This window comes from Lytechinus variegatus, chromosome 17 (assembly GCF_018143015.1).
Source record: "Lytechinus variegatus isolate NC3 chromosome 17, Lvar_3.0, whole genome shotgun sequence".
In the NCBI taxonomy this organism is placed as follows: Eukaryota; Metazoa; Echinodermata; class Echinoidea; order Temnopleuroida; family Toxopneustidae; genus Lytechinus; species Lytechinus variegatus.
Genome location: NC_054756.1, coordinates 12,681,943 through 12,695,182, shown reverse-complemented (window position 1 = coordinate 12,695,182; position 13,240 = coordinate 12,681,943). Strand labels below are relative to the sequence as shown.

Genomic DNA, 13,240 nt, shown 5'->3' with positions numbered 1-13,240 from the left:
ATGATGATGACGATGATGATGACAACGAAGATGATGATGACGATGATGATGACAACGAAGATGATGATGATAGTGATGTTGATGATGATGATGATGATAGTGATGTTGATGATGATGATAGTGATGTTGATGATGAAGAAGATGGTGAATAACCATTGATTTAATAGGAAAACTCTTCAATAGCTGCATGTCCGAAAGATGTGAACCATAATAAAAGCATGCGTATTTCAAACGTGTGTGACCAGGCAAAACCAGATAGCGTGGTGCACCAGAAATTCTTTTCCAACATGTCAAATGAAGGGAAATGCGCCAATAGCTTTTTATAAAACCAAAATTGCATTTCCATTGGATCCAAAAGTCACTCACAATGCAACACCTGATAAATCAACTTGTTGTTTACATATCCTAAGACTGCCAGTCTTCATTACTGAAGCATTCTAAACTCATCAATCGAAACAGAATAAAAGGGTCTAGTAAACTTTGCCACACGACCGATGACGACCAAACCACACATACGCAGGAATTATCAAGTTTGAGTGCATTGACAAATCAAGAGTAACAATGTGATTGCGATGGGCAACGCCACGGAAGCTGCGAAGAAAGTTGGCCATGAAACCCGAGTTCCAGTATTGGAAGATGAAGAGATCTGCGTTATTATCCCTCTAGCCGTGTGGAATGGATGTATATGCAATTTATGGGTGAGAGTTTGCCTCAGAGCACTCTTATGCAAATCTCATACAATGACGTCAAAGTGCTAAAAGGCAGGCACAAATAATGTGTTACGAAGCTTAAAAAAACTAGGAGGTCAAAAGTGCACCCGCAAAAATACAACCAAATAACGAGATCCATATGTATAAAGGTCTACTGAAACAACATTAAATACTTTTAGAAACTCGTATTTTTTTAATCTGCCACAAAAATCCTTTGAAACAATACGCTTTAAAGTTATTGCAAACATCATGATTATTTTCACACCTCTCATAATAAAACATGAAAAAGATGAGGGATTTGAAATATCACATCACAAAAAAAACATCCCGGGGCGGTCAAATATATTGTTGTACACACGCGTGACCAAAAAATCGCGTTTAAAGGGGGCTTTTTCAGTTTTGGACGCGGTCCGCGCGTGGGCTCGTTAAGGGTATCAAAAACGCCGATTTTCAAGTAAAAGGGTGGTTTTGAAATACTGGTCAATCGCGGAGTCAAACGAATTTAGGGTATGTTTTTTCCCCAAAGCCTTTTTTAAGACTAGCCAAACGTTTTTATGGTATGCCTTTTTCCCCCAAGTTTTTCCCCGAGGTCATATTTGGCGACAACTTGTTTAGGGGTCAAAATGTGTAAATAAAGCCCGCGAAAAACTTGTTTAGGGGGTTATATTTTGCACACAGAGAAAAACTCGTTGAGTTTTTTTTTTGGAAATTCTTTGGTCACGCGTGTGTACAGCAATATATATTTGACTGCCCCCCCCCCCGAGGCAAAAAAAAAACATGAAATGCTCTTTACTGGGCCATGTTTTATGCGCAAAACTTTCTTGATCTTTCAGACTAATGCACATCGCCATATTGCATCGAACTACGTTGTATGAAAATCATTAACAGGTAAATAAAATAAAATCAATTAGCACAACGTATCATTTTCATTTGTTTTCAGAGTTAGAATTAGAAAGTGCATTACGTGTGCAGCAGTGGCGTAATAGGCAACAAAAATTGAGGGGCAAGATAATGCGGATGAAGCAAATTTTTTAAAAGATGCGAACAAAGCGAAGCGAACGAGAACATTTCTTGCCATTCTTGATTAGATAAATCCAATTTATGGTTTGTTTTTAACCTAATATACATATATAAAACATGACATAACATTTCAGTCTTTCCCTTCCTTTTCCTTTCTTTTCTGCTTTTTCTTATTTGGTCTTGAAATTCTTTTTGGCCAAGCCCCCCCCCCCTCATCTATGCGTCATTTGTACAGGTGTAGGCATTAATGCACGAATTTCCAAATAGACATTACGAAATTACATGGGAGAAAACAAAATATTTTTCACTCTGCCAAATTGGTCTAAATGAGTCCAAAGGGGGCATCGTAAATTATATAGAATGATCGTCAACGGGTGATCAAAGTTTACAGAAGACACACAAAATGATTGCAAATATACTTTACAACCTTCTACTTCAACTTTGAAAAACTGTTTCGTTCTTATTATAATGTGATCTTATTCCAAGATCAAACACTGATGGATTTCCAGCACTGATGTAGACTCTGTATCGAGTTTGTTCTTGAAGGCGACTCAAAATATGATTAGCTGTATTATTCATTTAATAAAAACCTTGAATAATTTGACGGGATACCTGTTGGACGTATCGCCTTTGTGCCTTCGTCAGCTCTGGGTAGTAAGTAATTGCATTTTCTACACCATATTTTCCTGGAAGGGGAAGTCATTCCTACAACTGCTGTAAATGTATTACCCATAATTCCTCGGGCAGCTGTATTGATTCCACTTCCCACTTGAACAATTGGATTATTGAAATGTAAGTAATTGAGATGATGATTTTCTCCTCTGGGATTTGGAGGTAAGACATCCCTTTTGGAACAAATACACTGTCACGTGACGTGCTGCTCTGTGGGGGATTCTGTCAATTTCGAATAGTTGCTCTGTGAAAGGGAACATTTTGACAAACACACACACACATTGTATACAGCCATGTGTTTATTTCATTATAGAACTTGAAAAACATCCACGTATTCACAAACAAACACCCCCACCACACATATACAAACAAAATTAAGTTTGCAGTAGCCGAGTTCAAAATGACCTCTCATATCCACACAAATCGTGTACGTTTTTTTTTTTTAATCATGGATTTGGGGGCATTAATGGTCACGTACTAAAAAGTAAAAAAAGGGTATCTCATGAATAGTTTTAGGTCCATTTACGCATGTACTTTTTAGCATACCAGTTTGTCCCATATTGGTATTTCTGTGTTAGGCAGTCAACTGAGAGTTTCATTTGAGTGGGTTTATTTTAGCTTTTGATTCAAATGACCTTTCATCTGCGCATGCTCAGATGTTTCTACGGACTGGCTTTGAAGGATTGTTTTATAGAGCACCAAAGTGTGACGTCATCAATTTGCACTGTTTGCATATCAGCATTTTTTAATACCATATCTTGGTAGAGCATGATGGAAACCCTAATTCCAAAATTTGGTGGGAATCGGTTCATAGGGCCCCAAGATATGACCTCATGAAGTCAGTGTATTACTGACCTGGTTCCTAACATTTAGAAACAAGCCCATTTCAATTAGGCTAATTCTGTATTCATAGGTCCCAATGGACCGATTCCCATCAAATTTTGGTAGTTGGGTTTTCTTTATCATGCTTTTACCAAAATATGGTATAAAAAATGTTGAAATGCTAGGTTTCCTGTGACGTCATCACTTTGGGACTCTATTAAAGCTCTATTCATCAGCAACTCACCAACGACTTGGGAAATTTACTTTGACTTGTTCAATGTGAGCCATATTTTATATTGATAAATTATAAAGTATCATCATTCAGAACTTGTTACGTTCTATTGCCTTGATATGAGCTATGTATCCACGTATATTCCTTTTATGTTGAGTCTGCCCACTCGATACGTCTTGTTGTGCTCCTCTATCTGCACGCATGTGTCTAAAAGAAACGTAGATGGCGCTGCATTTTCCAACCTTGGCAATCTTTGTGTACCTGTACAATTGCTCTCTGAACATCATTGTCAGTTTTGCCTGACGTTAACAGCAATGATATTCACTTCGGTTACATAAAACACCTTTTAGCTAAACGACATTAATAAAGCTATAACGATTTCCTTCTCAAAGCTGCATTGGAATTCTTATCTTTAAATAACCGATAAGGACGTTATGTAAAAACGGCCAAGAAACAGCCAGACTGAAATAAATATATAATTTCTAGAGGGGGATAGATAGAGAGAAAGGGGTGAAGTAGAGAGGGGTATGGAATCAGAGAGAGAGAAAGGGGGAAAGAGAGAGAGATGAGATAGAAAAGCACGGATTCAGAGGGATAGAAGAGGAGAAAGGGAGAGAAAAAAAAGAAAGAGGAATGGATGACGTTGGCGAAGCTTATATACCCTTGTTGTTATTCACTTTGCCTTCCGTTTGTGCTACTTTGCATTTTTATATTATCCAAAATATTGTGATAATTCATTTTCCACGAAAATCATAATGAAGATTTTTTTCGTTGACTAATATCAAACGTAAATGAGAAAATTTAGTTCAAGCGAAACAATCACCAAAAAATAGAAAATGAAGGGTGGTTTTTATACTGATAAAACAGAGCTGGTTAAAAAACACAAATATCTTTAGGGTAGTGAGATTTCGTTTCATTCCCACTTGACGAGAGCTCACATTTCTTTTTCAAATAAATCATTTATCTCTAAAACAGATCTCCATTTCAATTAATATTTAATACATTCAATTGAAAAGTTCACTCCTCCACCCATACCCGGTGGATTTTTGATATATTATCGACGGATCGCATTTAATTTGAATTTCATTGCTCCAACTGAGTGAAAGGGACAATTTGATAGTTTTTGCAATGTTGCTTTAAAGGGGAAGTTCACCCTTAAGAAAATTTTGTTGTAAAAATAGCAGATAAAATAGTAGAAAAATATTGGTGAAGGTTTGAGGAAAATCAGTTAAAGAGTAAGAAAGTTATTAGAGTTAAAAGTTTTGGATTTGTGACGTCATAAACGAGCAGCTGCCCCATGTGTTATGTAATATAAAATGCATGAATTTCAAATTTTGTAAGGTTCCTGATGACTTAATTTTGTTTTCTATTCATGATCGGGTGTGAAGTGATTTGTCTATTGATATACAAAAGGTACTGTGAAAACCATTTTCAATTTTCTAAGAAAACGACATTCATTGATTTTTTTACCATTCGCTATGTAGGAATGGTGCTCGCATATACATGTACATGTACGTCACAAATCAAATAATTGAAATTCTAATAACTTTTTAATTATTTGATGAATTTTTCTCAAACCTTCGGCAATATTTTGAATTATGTTGTCTGCTATTTTTACAATAAACTTTTTGTCAGGGTGAACTTACCCTTTAAAGGGAATACTGACAGACCATGGTGACGCCAGATTATTTTGGTAGAGAGAGGGCAAGTCGACCTAATGGTGACGTCATTTATTCCGAAGTGAATGGTAGAGGTATTAAGACATCATAAAACGTACGCCCCTCTTTTTGATAGTTTTTTCACTTTCTTCTTTTTCTCTCAATGACCTTTTTTGTTGTTTTATCTCCTATTTTCGTGTGCGAAGGGGTGCACACATGTCCCCCGTATCTCAATCCCTGTCCTTCGAAGGTAAGAGAATATTGAACAAAACAACTTATTTTGTCTTTAGTTCAATTCGTATCTGTTTTTACTGCAAATGTAGTTATCACTTTAATTCGGAAGCGTCTAAATTGCCGATTTATTACACTCTCGAGTGCACTAATACCTCCTTCCCAGAGCACAGTAAAATATGGGATGAATAATTCATTTATTTACAACAATCGTGACGATGCCCTAATGAATAGAAGTAGATATACGCATGAAGTTCAGTAAAATCATGAAAACTCTGTGGCAATTCACAGCAATAATATCTCTTTAGCTCAACGGGATACTTATCGATATTTTGGTTGGATAAAACGATAAGATTGAGCCTGGAGTGACTGAAAAACGATCCCTGATTTTATTAAGCAAAGTATTTGAGTTCATTCAGGACTCTTTCAGGAATACACTACCACGCCCAGACAATGCTAGTTATGCCAGGTGATAATTAGAACAACACAAGATAAGAATCAAAACTGTTGTTATTTTAAAACGAACATGGTCGATTCTTTTTAAACACCTATTTGGTACTAGCTTAAATCCAAAATGCCGTTGTTTCTGTTGAGATCATGTATAGATGTGCACAGGAAGAGTTTTTGCAGTGTATAATCAATGGAGAGGAATAAGAGTAGTCATAATATTACTCAGGATCATGTCTAACAAAGAGTGAAAAATACATTAACCGGTTTTTCCTTTTCCCTACAGGTTCCGCCGTAAAGAAGATGGATGAATTTGACAACCACACCGAGCCTTACGAAGACCCTTATGTGTCTGGTCCGATTCGGAAAATTATTCTTGGAACGTTCATTCCCCTCTTCCCTCTGACAATATGCGGCAACTGTCTCGTCATTTGCGTCATAATCCGCAATCGAAGCATGCGAACCGTCACGAACTTCTTCCTGGCGAATCTGGCCGTTGCTGACCTGATGGTAGCCATCTTCTGCATCATCCCCCAGATGATGTGGTTTGTGTCGCCGACGTGGTCTCTGGGCGCAGTGATGTGTAAACTGCATAAATACATGTTAGGTGTGACGACCAATGCATCTATCTTCATCATGATGGCGATATCGGGGGAACGTTTTGTTGCCATTATTTACCCTTTGAGGATCCGTCGGGTTCTGACGATAGGAAGACTGTCCTGCATCCTTTGCTTTCTCTGGCTTCTTAGTTTTCTATTGAGCATTCCCTCGTTCCAGTTCTTCGATGAATCAACCGATTCCAATGGAACCAAGCAGTGTGGGGTGAGCCTCAACATATCCAGCTACCAAGTCCGCGTCCACAACATATTTAACTTTAATTTTTGCTACTTGTTGCCACTGTTTGTAATGATGTTTTTCTACGCGAGGATCATCGTCAGTTTATGGTTACGTGGACGAGCAGTTTACTACCGTACCTCGAGGCACGGTGAGAAGACATCGACTCCTCCGGCTGCGGTGGAGATGGAGGTACGCATGCACACTGGCGGGAGTATAAAAACACACCCACATCGGCACCACCATCATCACCATTCCCATGCTCATTCCAGTGAAAGCAAGAAGATTGCGAATGAACAGTGTAATGGAAAAAGCGAGGCCAAAGCAGTCCAAGACCACACCGAGCAAGCGGAAGATGCCGGTTCGCTAAAGATAGGACCTTTCTTTGTCGACTACCCTCCGTCGTCCCCTCGTCGTAACCCCGATGCGTTCAAGGGTTCAAAGTCTTGCGAGAACATGTTCCTACTTGGTGGAGGTGAAAAGGCTCGTGGACCCCATGCTGAACTTGCACGTACTAAGTCTCAATCGACGGGAGCAATTGATCATTATCATCAGCAGTTTTGCAAAGCCCTGAATTCGGAGGACCAAGAAGAAGAAATTGAGCTTGATGTTTCTGTCCATGCGACATTTATCAATGAAGTAATGAAAAACGGTAGCGCCGTCCCTGTAAAATATATTAATAAGCCCATTGAAGAACATTCGAAAGAAAATAAACATATCTATTCCAAACCTCGACCCATCAGACAAAGAAGCTCCGGGAAAATACCCGTTAAAAATGGATACGAGTTCCTTTCGACAATTGAAGATGATGAACATCTGACTGAAACACCAGCTACAACAACAAAAACAGACCCCGTCGAGCAACCAAATACTTCTGAATCTCCTCAACGGCCAAATACTTTTCCTAACGCTCTAAAGCGATGCGCAAAGAAAGCCCATACGAGACTGGCTGAATTTACCAGGCGACCTACGGTCTTAGTAGAAATGGTTCCAGCGGATAATCACAGCACGAACTCGAGGACACCTAATCGACCTAAAAAGATTTCCAAATCAACGATCGCTACGCGTAAGAAAGTCATCCGGATGTTGGTGGTGTTGGTAGTGGCCTTTGGTGTCTGCCTCTTCCCAATGGAACTTCTTTCACTGTGGACTGTTGTAGGGACTTTCCCGTACTTCTCAAAATTCGGGATCCTCTTCGTACCGTTCACCTACCTCGCCTACTTCTTCAATAGTGCGTTGAACCCATTCCTCTACGCGCTTTTATCCGACAACTTTCGCATGCGCATGCGAGAAACACTGGACTTTCGTGGCTCATCGAGACGTGCGCGCTGGATGCGCACGCAAACGAGGTTGAGATCATTGACCTCCGAAGGAACGGACAATGACTGGGTTGCTTAATGGACGATGCCAAGCGAATGTCCTACAGTGAACATTCTACAGCATGCCTCGAGAAAAGGAAGGATCTAAGCTGTTTGGGGTGATTCTACTGATTCGGTACCATTTTAAAAAATAAAGCATTCAACAGCTTTAGATCTTAGACTAACGATGTATGATGCACAAGTCATAATAAACAAAATGGATGTATAAAAACAGTGAGCCAAACTTGGCCTTCCAGCCAACGAGCGCTTGCTAATTAATCATGAACTCTGTAATGATATAATTGATGAATTTAGAGTTGTTTCAAAATTGCCTTGATAAATGGTGAATATTATTTCTTTAAATATATATTTTGTACACATTTGGAGGTTGAAAGTTCAGTTGATCTGACACGCGTCATATAGGGCCTTGTAACATGTTGTGTATGTCTTCCTAAGACACTAAGACTGACGAAAAAAAAAACATGATTACTTCAATATCTGTTAAAGAAATATGACAGGGCTTGGAATACACACATGACTTTAGGTGACGTAAAGGGAGGTGCAAAATGTAAAGGGATTACCGTATGCCTAAAAAAATTCTACAGAACACAAACAGTGTGAGGGCAAATTTGGATTGCAAAATGTATGATTCTATTCTAGTCAAAAGTGATGCAAAGTCAGGAAAGAACGACATGTGTGTATCATATTCCAATCGTTTTAGGTCATGCTTTGATATAATAAACAACCCTGATGATAAAACGTTTAGAAATTTTAAATGTCATGCGGTAGGGAGATTTCCGGGCGTATTCGGAGAACTTTTGATACCCACTAACATGACTAATGAACAGACTTGAACGTTTGATCTCCAATTTTATTGTTAAGAAGATGTATTGAGAGACATTTTAAAAGCTATTTTGACATAGATTTGATAATGTGTAACATAATTTCAAAGATGAATATATGCATGAAAATGGAATAGGTGATTTAGCGGTTGCGACTCTCGCATTGAAATCAGAGGGTCGCGTGAACATGCCTTTGGCAAGGGGTTAAACCAAGCCTTGCCACTCTGCACCAATGTATCATTACCCAGTGGAAGGCGATATCCTATATGTGCCTTGCCTCCCCAAATCCAACAACGCGTCGCCAGGGAAGGTTGTCTGTGAATAGCAAATATAATATTTTGGTCTTCGAAATATTGAAAATACAAAATTATCTGATATGAAAGAGTAGTTTTTCTCCACACTCCAAAAATTGAAGTTGAAATTATACTGAAGGCAAGGTATCAGAGTTTTTATAACACGATGTTTTGCAAACTGTTTGGAAGGAAGATTCATCGAGATTGCTCACGATGTGCACATCTCATGCTTCATTGAACCCCGGACTTCAAACATTGCTTTCTCCTCTATTCCTTGAAACTCTCACTTAATATCTTCTTCATTCAGTAAAGGATTATTAATGATAAATTTATATTTATATTGTAGAGCTTATATAGGATGTCCTTTTCAGGCCCATCAAAAAACCACTTTGAGCTACGCACTGTTGGATGGGGAGGCAGGTAGACATATGCCTTGTAATAAAGTTTTAACATTCTCAATGGAATGCTCCCAGGGAGCGGAGAAAGTGTATACAATGAATGTGGGCATGTCAGGATTTGATGACCGGGGTGATAACGAGAGATATAGCTTGAAATGCGTTGTTCCACTGATGCTACAAACACACCAACTGAACTAAAGTAAAACCGATCGATGGTTTGACATTCGAAATGACGTAAATCCTTTGATCGGCCTAGAGTTGGTGTCGTTGATGTGACTGTGACATTTCTATAGTCGTCTTATCTTACATGACTACTATCAATAAGGTCCTTCCATGTGCAGGTCTCGCCATGCATGTACACTGCAAAAACTCCGGTGTTGATTTAACACCAACCCGGAATCTATATGTCCATACCAGAGAAGTGTTAACACCAGTTTCGTTGTGGTCTAACACCAGATATGTGTTTATACAACACCAGTTAGTATTAAAACAGCATCGGATTGATTCCATACTGGAATTGTTTCAATACTTCTCTGGTGTGGACATATGTAGATTCCGGGCTGGTGTTAAATCAACACCGGAGATTTTTCTTGCAATGGATGTGTACCATCATGAGGTATTTCATTTATCAAACTCAATTCTAGGTAACCTTTCAATTAGTTGGCGAAATAGCAGTAAGGATACAATTCTCAAATTCTCAAAGACGATAAAAGGAAATTATAAACCCTATATTTTTGCAGTAATTGGCGAGTTACATGACTTTGAAAATACTTGAATCTTTCCAGTTATTTTAAGATAACTCTATACAATATCAATCTTTTTTGATTTTATTCAATTTATCCGATTCCATTGTGCATTGGAGTGTTGCTAGAAAATTCGAATATGTTTAAAGATGAACCCAAGGATGTTGAAATATGTCACCAGTGCTCTGTAACACGATGCGCATATTGAGAATAATATTAACACGTTTAAAGGGAGAATGCCTTTTACATAAGTAGTCAATGTGATCAGACGAATATAAACGTACTTGTACATGTTCACTGCACTATTTAATACTCCTGGGGTGTTTCACAAAGATTTAAGTATGACTTAGAGTCGCACTTAAATGCCGAGTTGCGTACGGTATGAAAGGCTTGACCGCATTGGCCAGATCGTGCCACGAGGACGCGCTTTACTGCGTATCTATCAATAAGATCGCGCGTTGCATATCATGTACGCGTCGGCATTTAAGTGCGACTTAAGTCATACTTAAATCTCTGTGAAACACCCCCCTCCCTGATCACGAACTGCTTTCATGATAACCTGGGGGCGTTTCATCAATATTTTCGTCCGACAAGTTGTCAGATCTGACAACTTTCCTGGATTCTGATTGGTTGAGAAGCACTGTTACTATAGTAACTGTCGGATAAAACAGGACTTGTCGGATAAAACGTCTGACAAGTCCTTTCATGAAACGCTCCCCTGGTGGGTGTTTCATAAAGTTGTTCGTAAGTTAAGAGCGACTTTAAGAACTACTGGTGATCCTTTCTTGTGGTAAATGGTATATTCATTGGCTATGGTTTAGCGCGTGAGAAAGATTCACTATTCGTTCTTAAAGTTGCTCTTATCTTACGAACAGCTTTATGAAACGGCCCCCAGGAACATGCGATGTTTAGTGTGTAGATTTATCTATCTTAACGGTATAGCTTCAACGACTGCATTCAAAGACCAATTACCTCGACTTAGACTATCCATATACATGACGTTGAAACTTGCAATTGATATAACTATGAGGCGCATTTTAGTTATGTCTATAAAGCTTTATTCTGTGTGAACTGCATAAAATAAATAGGCCTGTAATGTCAATTTTTCACCCTGTGAATTCATATTTTTCGTTGATGAAGAATATTTTTGTAAGACGATTTACTTTCCAACTTTCTATACTAAGGCTTATCCAGACCTTTTTTCCACTACTGACTAATTTTATGACAGACTCCTGGACGCGACATATCCACCCATATCGACTTGATATTTTGATAACCTCTTTATCGCTTTATATATGTAAAACTATTTTTTTTTTCAGACATTTAATCGAGACCGACCCGGCCCGACTTCCGACTTGATTCAAACAATTTGACATCGACGGGTGGGGGCATTGGACACCAAGTTCGATGGTATAATAATAATAAATAATAGTGATACAGAGTATTTTTAAAGCGCCAAATCCACATTGATTATGTGCTTAAGGCGCTAAATATGATAAGCTATCAGTGGTTCTCTGCAGTAATGAAAGACTGAAGTGAATGTTAATATTAGTATTTTGGTCAGGATATCATATTTCTTATATTCATTTATTGTAGCAATGTGGAAACAAATTCGGCTAAGAAAAATAAGATATATTGAAAGACCGACCCTACCCAACCCAACTGCAATGAGACGTGATATTTAATGTTGGTCATTATAAAACAATAAAACAATAAAGTGAATAAGTAAGTAAATGAATGAATAAATAAATAAAGAAATAGAAATAAATAAATAGATGAATTATTGTGGGGTGGACTGCTCCTTGACCCACATTGATTTAACCGAATACTGTTGCAAATAATGGGTATTAGAAGTCAACCTGAGCACATCAGCACTATCGGTACAATTGCAAAACAAAGATCTTAAAACAACACTACATATTTCCAATAAGGACCTGAGTAACCTGAAAACCGCTGAACGATACTTTTACATGAAGCTATCAGAGAATCTTCAACTCTTGGAAAATTCCACCTGAACAAAAAATGTTCAAAGTCCATTCTTTGGAAAACGGTGATCTTAACCGTTAACGCCATTAATAATTGGGACATTTCGCAATCATCACCGACGCTAATTTAGGGTCCCCTAACACAAATGTTAACGCTTAATCATACACTTGATTTTTAAGATTGATATCGTACATTATAGTCAATAGAATTAAACGTAGAAAACTGTTCTACAATCAATGCTAAGCTTTGTGTTACCGGGGGATTACAGGCCCTACAGATCTGCCTTTCGTGTGCAAAATCCTTTCCCGCGAACCCGCACCGTATGTGTATGTATATTACGACTGATGGCTGGAGATATTCGAAATGCAGGACCTAAAATAAATTATGAATGGATAAGAAAGTGGTTTTTCAAAAAAATCGACTCCATATTTAGAGAGGAAAAACTTACTGAATGAAGGCTTAGATATAGATCATTACAGTCCATCGAATCGATATTGCATTTAATGTGGATTATTGGTGGATCACTGGCAATTGATTTCATGAGGTTAGATCAACCTCTCCAGCCGAACATTTCATTTCGCATGCGTTGATACACGTATGTACACAGCATGCAATACGTTTGACGTGTTGACCTCGCGGGTTTCTTTTGTTTCTTTGTTTAACCCTTCTACACAAACGATATGCCTCTAGCACACGATGTAATGGGCATTATGTTTTATACTTTCCGCAGAAATGTGGATTAGATTCAAATTCCGGGGGGACCACTTTCATTGATGAGTGGATACCAGGCACGACCATGGGGTTTCGAACAGTACCCCGCTAAACAAGGGAAGCAATTAATCATTTTTCAGATTATGAAAATGCATCTCTTACCAGTGTGAAACCCTACAAGTATTGGATATGTATCATTTTTTCAGCATTTTAAACATCGTTTTGACACCTTTATAACGTTAATAGGTCTATACGTAATGTACTTGCCCACTCTGTCCCCTTT

The 13,240-nt window shown here is 38.3% G+C and overlaps 1 protein-coding gene across 1 annotated transcript in view; it reads left to right on the top strand.

Moving 5' to 3' along the window:
* The window catches only part of LOC121431235 (trissin receptor-like), a 50,329-nt gene extending 40,407 nt beyond the window's left edge, over positions 1-9,922 (top strand). Inside the window, exon 3 of the mRNA XM_041628747.1 lies at positions 6,079-9,922. Within this exon, the coding sequence (XP_041484681.1) occupies positions 6,096-8,024 (1,929 nt within the window). The 5' untranslated portion in view covers positions 6,079-6,095 and the 3' untranslated portion in view covers positions 8,025-9,922. The remainder of the gene's footprint in view (positions 1-6,078) is intronic.
* The last annotated feature ends 3,318 nt before the right edge of the window (positions 9,923-13,240 follow it).